The following is a 9,441-nucleotide window of genomic DNA, read 5'->3' as shown; positions in this document are numbered from 1 at the left end:
TAATAACCTCAATTTGTGAATACAGTTTGTGACATTTTGCCATTTCCAGATCAGATTTGTTTCTAAAGCCCTAACTACACCAAAGGGTCAAGACGGTTTTAGCGTTGTCCCTGCGGTGTGATGTCTTGTTGCACGTTGACCCATGTTGACCCTAGTGATTCAACGCATGGAATTCAATGGTCCAAAAGGGTCGAGACGGTTTTAGCAACCGTTTGAAACTAAGGAGTTGCATGGTGACCCTTTGGTGTGGTTAGGGCTTAAAGCACTCGTGGTTTTATGAACATATACTGATCTCGGAATGTGGCCAGCATGTGACGTCCGTTATCTATGATGTCATTTGTCTATGACATATCTATGACGAATGATTCCAAATTTGGGCATGGTTTCAGCCTGATCGGAGCCCAATTCCATTATATATCACATTTTAAGTTAAATAATGATGAAGACACTTGGAGAACGTGGTTAGCACTAGCTGGGGACACGACCTCTTTGCAGGGAAGAACGTGTGCAGCTGGTATTCCTACCGTACCTACCATATATTGGCTGGTTGCTGAGGCGTTAGCAGGATGTTAATTAGCCACTTTGTGTGGCTAGTTAGCCCAGGCACTTCTAGCTTATACACAGGCCTCCAAATACTGTAGCTAGTCTTCTCTCCAGCGAAAAACAACTTTTGGGCAAAGTACAACCAGTTGAAAGTGCAGTGAATTCAAGTAATGGAGCCATACTGTGGGAATTTAGCCTCAGCTTCTGTTCCCAAGAAGGATAAGAAAGCAAACAAATACGAGGATGGAGATGTGAAAAAGAAATTTAAACTCAAACAGGACAAGAAGATGGGCTCTGCACCCAATAGGCAACACTCCTCATTATCCAACTATGAGATCAACGCCCAGAGTGCCATGCTGCACGACCACACTGATGAATACATCCTGGAGCTGTTTGAACAAATGTTGGTGGATATGAACTTGAACGAGGAGAAGCAGCAGCCACTGAAAGTTAAAGACATCACCATTAAGCGAGAGATGGTCTCCCAGTACCTGTACACCTCCAAGGCTGGTCAGAACCAGAAGGAGGGCAGCAAGTCAGCCATCGTGTACATTCAGGAGTTGAAGTCTGATATCCGAGACAAACAGCTGCTGGGCTGTCTAGAGTCGCTACGAGTCTCACTCAGTAACAACCCTGTCAGCTGGGTGCAGGATTTTGGAGATGTGGGCCTTGCCCTGCTGCTCAGCCCGCTGAGGAGACTGCAGGAGGAACGAGATGAGTTCCCTAACATTGGAGTAAGGTGTCAACATGAGATCCTCCGTTGTCTAAAAGCTTTAATGAATAATAAGTATGGACTGAAATCCATGGTGGATTCTGCTGAGGGGATTCCTCTACTGGTGCGAGCCATCAACTCCAGGATACCCGCCCTGATGTTGGATGCCGTTACGCTGCTCTCCGCCATTTCCATTTTAGATCGCCCAGACAACCTTCACGAACGTGTTCTGGAGGCCATAACAGTGGAGGCAGTGAAACAGGGCATTGAAAGGTTTCAGCCTCTTCTGACTGGCATGAATGAACCAAACATTGCCCTAAAGGCCGGCTGCATTACGCTCATCAATGCTCTGATCAGTCGAGGAGAGGAGCCAGACTTCAGGATCCACATCCGCTCTGAGCTGATGAGACTGGGACTGAAAGACCAGCTGACGGAGGAGGTGAGGATGATCGAGAACGACGAGCTGAAGGTACAACTCAATGTGTTTGATGAGCAGGCAGAGGAGAACTGTGAAGAACTCAAAGCACGCCTGAACGATATACAGTTTGAGATGGATGATGTGAGGGAGGTGTTTGAAGTCCTCGTCAACACAGTAAAGGACTCAAATGTCAAAGGCTACTTCCTGTCCTTGCTACAGCACCTGCTGCTGATCCGCAATGATTACCTGGCCAGGCCTCAGTACTACAAGTTGATCGACGAGTGCATTGGTCAGATTGTGCTTCACAGAAATGGCACCGACCCAGACTTCAAGTGCCGCAAACTTGGCTTGGATATTGAGGGCTTGATAGACAACATGGTGAATCAAACCAAGGTGGACTCCAGCAAGGTCAGGGCCAAGGAACTTGAGAAGAAGCTGGATGCAGAGCTGATGGCACGCCACAAGCTGCAGATAGAGTGGAAGAAGCTGAAGAGATACTATGAGCAGCATCTGCTGGAGCTCAGGCAGGAGAAGGAACAGCTGGCCTCTAGAAAGCAGGACACAGACAGAGTGAACAAGAAATTGCAGCAACAGCTTATCACAGTGCATGAGCAGATTGAGAAGCTGTCTAATGATCTGGAAAATGCCAAGACTATACTTGTCACTGTTACTATTCCTGTGTCAACCCCCAGGGCACATACAGGTGTGCCTCCCCCACCACCCCTAGCAGGCCAAGTGGTGATCCCACCTCCACCCCCTCCACCACCACCCTTACCCGGGCATTCTTGTTTCTTTCCACTCCCTTCACCTCTGCCCTTGACTGGCATGCCAGGGCCCCCACCCCCTCCGCCCTTACCTGGGATGGGACTTCCTGGGGGTCCAGGCCTTCCACCACCTCCTCTGCATGGCATGAGTGCCTGGGCAGCCCTTGCTCCCCTGCCACTCCCCTTCGGCCTCAAGGCTAAGAAGGAGTACAAACCTGAGGTGCGGTTGAAGAGAGCCAACTGGAGCAAGATTGGCCCAGAGGATCTATCAGAGAAAAGTTTTTGGACCAACGTCAAAGAGGAGAAATTTGAAAACAACAAGCTCTTTGCCAAATTGACCCTTGCCTTCTCGCAGACCCAGACTTCCAACACAAAAAAGGAGCAGAATGGTGGAGAGGACAAGAAACAGACACAGAAGAAAGTAAAGGAGTTGAAGGTGCTGGACTCCAAGTCTTCCCAGAACCTCTCTATCTTCCTGGGTTCATTCCGTGCTCTCTATGAAGAAATCAAAATGTTCATCTTTGAGGTCAATGAGAAGGTTCTGACTGAATCCATACTGGAGAACCTGATCAAATATCTACCGGAACAGGAACAGCTGATTGTGCTGGCGGAGATGAAAGATCAGTATGACGACCTTGCTGAGGCCGAACAGTTTGGAGTGGTGATGTCCAGTATAAAATGTCTGAAGCCCCGCCTCCAGGCCATCCTGTTCAAGCTGCAGTTTGACGAGCAGCTAGACAACCTCAAGTCAGAAGTGGTATCTGTGACAATGGCTTGCGAGGATCTGAGAAAGAGCCAGAACTTTTCCCAACTGCTGCAGATCATCCTGCTGTTGGGAAACTACATGAATGCTGGCTCCCGCAATGCCAAGGCATTTGGGTTCACCCTATCCTACCTCTGCAAGCTGCATGACACCAAGTCAGTTGATCAGAAGCAGACGCTGCTCCACTTCCTGGCTGACATGTGCCTGGAGCAGTACCCTAACGTCATGAGCTTCCCTGATGAGCTTATCCACGTGGAGAAGGCCAGCAGAGTGTCGGCAGAGATGCTTCAGAAGAACCTGGACCAGATTGGACGTCAGATTAAGAACATGGAGAAAGACCTGGAAACCTTTCCTCTTCCACAGAGTGACAGGGACCTGTTTGTGGAGAAGATGACCAGCTTTGTGGGCAGCGCCCGTGAGCAGTATAAGAAGCTGGGCCTGATGCATAAAAACATGGAGAAGCAGTACAGTGACCTGGGAGTGTACTTTGTCTTTGACCCACGGAAGATCTTAGTGGGGGACTTCTTTGGAGACCTCAACATCTTCAAGAACATGTTTCAACAAGCTGCGATGGAGAATCAGAAGAGAAGGGAGTCTGAGGAGAAGATCAGGAGAGCCAAGCTGGCCAGAGAGACGTTTGAAAAGGAGAAACTCGAAAAGCGTCAGCTCCTTAACGTCAACGTAGCGTGTGATGAAACTGGTATCATGGATGGCCTCTTGGATGCGCTGCAGTCTGGTGCTGCTTTTAGGAGGAAGAGGATCGAAGCCCAACCACCAACGAGCGTCATGCAGTGACCAACATCCTGGCCAAAGAGTTGATGCAGAAGGACTCTGTCACATCCACCAAAACACACAAGTTAAAAATGGAGGAGTTCTAAATTAGAAGGGGTATCACTGGAGGACATCCAGTCCAGTTAGAGTCAGACACTCTGAAAGAAGACAGTTGCCTTTGCCCAGACAGATCTAGGGGTCAGCCATGTCCCACCCTGATCCAATGTCCATTCTGTGCCAATACTGGGAGCCAATATGAATCTGAGGTAAGCGCACAAGTTAGTCACTGCTGATGCTTTTGTCACCTAGCCCAAGTACCAAAAGCTAACCGTAACATCTTTAAAAATTCCTTCATTCCTAATGCCATTAAGGCACTAAATGATACCATGTCTCGCTAGATTAGTTTTTTTAAGGTATTTGCCACCTTTGCCATGAAAATAATTGTGTAAGTGTTGTTGTTGAGACCGAAGACAAATTTCCACACGTGGACAATAAATGCAACTAACTAACTAACTAACTAACTACGTATGTCGGGGTAAGAATGGTGGTCCCTTGTTGGCTGTTGATGGTGACGTAATTCAGGTACTTTCAAGGTTGGTATAAGGTCAATAACGGGTCTAAAGGATTTAGAACAGCAGTTGTACTTTAATAGACAAGTTAGTCACTGCTGATGCTTTTGTCACCTACTTCGAAAAGAAGGTTGATGATATCAGCAGCTCCTTTTCCCCCCTCCCCCATAAAGAAGCCTCTGACTCAACCAAAACTAACCCCAACATGCCATGGATGTCCTCCTTCTCTCCTCTATCCCCAGACGAGTTCCTAAAACTAGTCACATCCACTAGACCTACCACCCGTCCTCTCAACCCCGTCCCGTCTCCAATCTTCCAGACCATCGCACCTGGTATAACTCATTTCCTTTCTTTCCAAAACTCTTAAACGTGTTGTCTCCAACCAGCTCTCTCTCCATCTCTCACAGAACAACCTGCTGGATCCCAACCAGTCAGGATTAAAAAAGGCCCACTCCACGGAAACTGCACTACTCACAGTCACAAAAGCACTAAATGCTGCCCAGGCTGCTTCCCACTCTGCAGTCCTGATTCTTCTAGACCTATCGGCAGCATTTGACACAGTGAACCAACCACCAGCTGCTCCTAGACACCCTAGCTGGTCTAGGCATCGGTGGGATGGTGCTAAAGTGGTTATAATAATAATAATAATAATAATATATACGATTTATATAGCGCTTTTCTATGTACCCAAAGTCACTTTACAGAACAGAAGTAAAAACAATTTTATTAGAAAACTAGTTAAAAGGTTAAAAACTAGAAATCAAACAATCTCTTGGCACTATCATCACTGCTCACAATCTATCCTATCACTGCTATGGCGATGACATGCAACTGTTTCTATCCTTCCCCCCCTCTGCTACTCAGGTGGAAGAGCGCATCACTGCATGCCTGGCTGACATCTCACAGTGGATGTCTTCTAACCACCTCAAGCTGAACCCAGACAAGACTGAGCTTCTCTTCTTCCCAGCTAAGTCCTGCCCCATGCGGGAGCTAACTATTTCTGTAGACAACGCTTTGGTAACGTCTGTCCCAACAGCCAGGAACCTTGGTGTTGTCCTGGACAGTTCTCGTTCAAAACACACATTACAGCTGTCACTCGATCCTGTAGGTTTACACTCTATAACATATGACGAATTAGACCGTGCACCCAGGAATCAGCACTGCTCCTAATCCAGAAAACAGTCTTGTCAAATGTGACTATTGTAACTTGCTCCTTATACTGGCCTACCGGCATGCACACTTAAGCCTCTCCAACTGATCCAAAATGCTGCAGCTCGCTTGGTCTTCAACCAGCCAAAATTCTCACATGTCTCCCCCTTCTCCGCTCCCTCCATTGGCTCCCGGTCACTGCCCGCACAGAATACAAAACTCTGATGCTGGCATTTAAAGCGCAAATAACATGCATTTTAAAACTGCTTTTAATATTTAATAATCATATTGTCTATGTCCCTCAAAGTTATTTCTAATGGTTTGAGCCTCAATCACCACTCTGATATAACCAGGCCTTGTCAATTCCTTCTGGACTTTGAAAGCAGTTTTAGCTGCAGTACCACAATGTCCTGAGCTGGAGAGGGTGCTGATATGCAGATTATTTAATATTTGAGTCATTATAATACTCATGCTAGATAAAACCAGGCTTGTTTACATTCCATGCCAGCTTGGAAAATCAACAATGGTGGACATTTTAAACAAAGTGGAAATGCAAATTTGCAACTGAAGACTGAAGAAAAGGAGGAATTATACAAAGTAGGGTGACATTGATGACATCACGATGAGGCCAAAATCAGTCGAGCTGTTTCTGAGAGCAATTTCCATTAAAACACCCATATGACATGAAGGCCTGATTGTTCAAAATTGGTTATTTGTGGGGATAGAAAACACACATGGGAGCCCCAAAAACACAAAAGAAATTGAAAAAGTTGAATTTTACGTTATAGGTCCTTTAAAGCAACGGTATGGCTCCCCCATATCTTGCAAGTCTGATCGAACCCTGCAAACCCTCCTGCGCACTCAGATCAGCCAACGCAGGGAAGCTGGAAGTACCTTCACTAAAAACGCCGGGACAGCGCTCCACACGTCCCAAACTCTTCTCCCTTCTGGCTCCAAAACAATGGAATGCACTTATCATTATTTACAATCAGAACTGCAGCTTCACTCCCAATCTTCCGCCGTAGTCTGGAAACCCACCTCTTCAGACTCCATCATGGCCTGTAGCACTTGCCCTAACCCCAACAACCTTACAGGCGTATGTAAAGGCCGAACTTATGTAACTTAGATAGCATTTAATGTAGACATAGCACTATAAAGTATACATGCATAGTTTCATTATATAGATATTCCACTGTTACGTTCTTAGCTTACGTATGATTCATGATAACTACTTTTTATGTACGTGATGTATTGCCATGCTTTTTGTTCTTGCTTAATGTAAGTCGCTCTGTACTAAGAGCGTCTAATAAATGCCTAAATTGTAAATTGTAGTAGCAGTAGGCTACTTGTGTGCTCTTACATCGCCTACTTGTGTGCAAGGTGCAAGTTGGCACCGTATTATTATTATTACTTGCGCAAGCAGAGCGCGCAAGTAATAATTTCGCCCGGTCTCTTCAACGTGACAGCCGTCAACCACTTTTCTGTGTATGCAAGAAAAACAGCAAATCTGTGCCTGGTTTGCTGGGACCAGATTACACAGATGACCATTTTTCTTACGTCATCATTGAGAGCTAGTCATACATATACACACCACGTACTCTGGTCTCAGCTCTCAATGATGACGTAAGAAAAATGGTCATCTGTGTAATCTGGTCCCAGCAAACCAGGCACAGATTTTCTGTTTTTCTTGCATACCCAAAAGAATGGTTGACGGCTGTCACTTTTTGGCACAAAGTAACCACAGTATACTGCTAATCAAATTACAACTACATACTCTATATAGTATATGTATATGTATACGTATGTCTTACGTCATCACAATTTGCAAATAAAATAGAAAATTGTGCCTGAACTGCTGGGACCAGAGTACGTGGTGTGTATATGTATGACTAGCTCTCAATGATGACGTAAGAAAAATGGTCATCTGTGTAATCTGGTTAGCTTTATTATTATTATATTATCATCATTATTATTAATAGTACTAGTAGTTGCGACAGCAGGTCGCATTAACTATGAGAACTTGCATTTCCCGTCAGTCACCTCACGCCTCCATATAAGTCATGCATCGTGACATCACGTACGTCTAGTCACCCATGTCTCCATATATGGTCACGCATCGTGATATCACGTCTCCAACTCTCCATACTGTATATGGTAACACATCGTGACACCACGTCTCCATATATGATCACGCATATCTCACAGTCTGACATCATCAAACCCTCTACAGTTACGTTACTGTGTGTCAGGGTGTCGACCTTTGAGGTTTTCCCTTTTTTATCATACCATGCTTTAAGTTTACGCGGCTGTGGTATTTCTGGGTTGACCATCATTGTTGAGGTGAACGACGCTGACAGATCGGCCTCCAAAGTTTGACAGGGAAGCTGCTTTCACAGCTACAATGGGTTGAGAAGAACCATCAAACTTCTCTGCCTGCAGTGACTCTCACCTCTTTATGTGATCTCGTCCACAAAGAGATAAACAAATGAAACAAATTAAATAAATGTACTGGTGTTGTTTACAACATCGACTAGGATGGATGGCTGAAATCAGTTTTGCAAACTGAGTTGACTGACTCTAATTTAATGTCACACACGAACGCGCACACGCTTTGTGTAATGTGCAGTGGTAGATAGGCCTATGCGCTATAAAATAAATACACAGTGGAAAAACTACAAGGGGTATATTTAAAAAAAAATCCTTGTTCAGTACTCTGACATGATCCTTGGGAAAAACAAACTCTTCTACCTAAACTTTGAGCCCTGCATGGGCTTTGCCTTTGAGACGTACCTCAGACACTGAGAAAGCGCTTGTTGTTGACCTTGGCAGATGGCCTGCAACGTGGCATGTGACCCACCCAAAACCATTGTCCTTGTTTTGTTTGTTTGTTTTTCTGTTTTTGTTTGGGGGGGGAATTAAACAACTTCAGTGCACTGTGCACTGAAGTTGTGAATAAATGCATTCGCCATGTATCCGAAGGAAGTCTGATCCAATCACTTTTAGATTTCTCCAGTTTAATCCTGAGTTTAAGTTTTGTTGTGTTCAAGATCTGATTTTAGGCATGTTTAAGCCTCCAGGAAAATCCGTGTTGAGGTTCTTAATCCACTGTTTTTCATTAAAACGTCTTTGTCCTACTGTCCAGTTGGGATTGTGTTGAAGTCCAGCGCATTTTAGAGCTTCAATGCCGTGAGCCATGAAATGTTGCACAAATCTTGTGGTTGTCTTTTTGGCATTGTTAATATTGTATCTGTGTTGTCCCAGCCTAGTACCTATTGTTTTACCCGTTTCTCCGACATATTGTAAACCACATTTTTCACATGTGATTAAGTAAATGCAGTTGCTGGTTCTGGCTGTTATTTGTTGTTTAATCTCTAATCTCTCTGTTTGGGTTTGAAGTATTCTGGTCCCTGGCGTGCTGGTGTGTTGATTTATTTTAGCTTGCTGTGTACTAGATAATCTTTAAGGTTTTTATTTTTTCTGTAGGCCGATATAAATTTATAATCTTTTAGAAGATCATCCGTTCGGTTCTCAAAATTCCTTTTTATTCTGTTGTTGGCTAGTGTGCTCTGTGATGAATAACTGGTTATCAGAGCCAATTTAGGGCCTGGATCCCGCACTCTTATTTCTAAGAAGGTATTTTGAGCTTTCCGGAGGAATGTCCTAGTGTATCCTCTTAGTCTGAGAGCATTAAATAGAGTTTTACAAGCTATTTCGAAATCACTTCTCTGTGTGCAAATCCTATGGAATCTTAG

The 9,441-nt window shown here is 44.9% G+C and overlaps 1 protein-coding gene across 1 annotated transcript; it reads left to right on the top strand.

The window, feature by feature from the left end:
* Nucleotides 1-713: 713 nt before the first annotated feature.
* Nucleotides 714-4,078, top strand: LOC308333561 (protein diaphanous homolog 1-like; the record flags this gene model as incomplete). The annotated part of the gene is given in 2 exon segments (XM_080790020.1): nucleotides 714-3,969; nucleotides 3,972-4,078. Coding segments are annotated over 2 exon segments (3,363 nt in total).
* Nucleotides 4,079-9,441: the final 5,363 nt, after the last annotated feature.

This window comes from Protomyctophum bolini (genome assembly GCF_963924005.1).
Source record: "Protomyctophum bolini genome assembly, chromosome: 18".
NCBI classification, from domain to species: domain Eukaryota; kingdom Metazoa; phylum Chordata; class Actinopteri; order Myctophiformes; family Myctophidae; genus Protomyctophum; species Protomyctophum bolini.
Note: the sequence above shows the minus strand (reverse complement) of the source record. Positions and strands in the feature narration are given on the sequence as shown.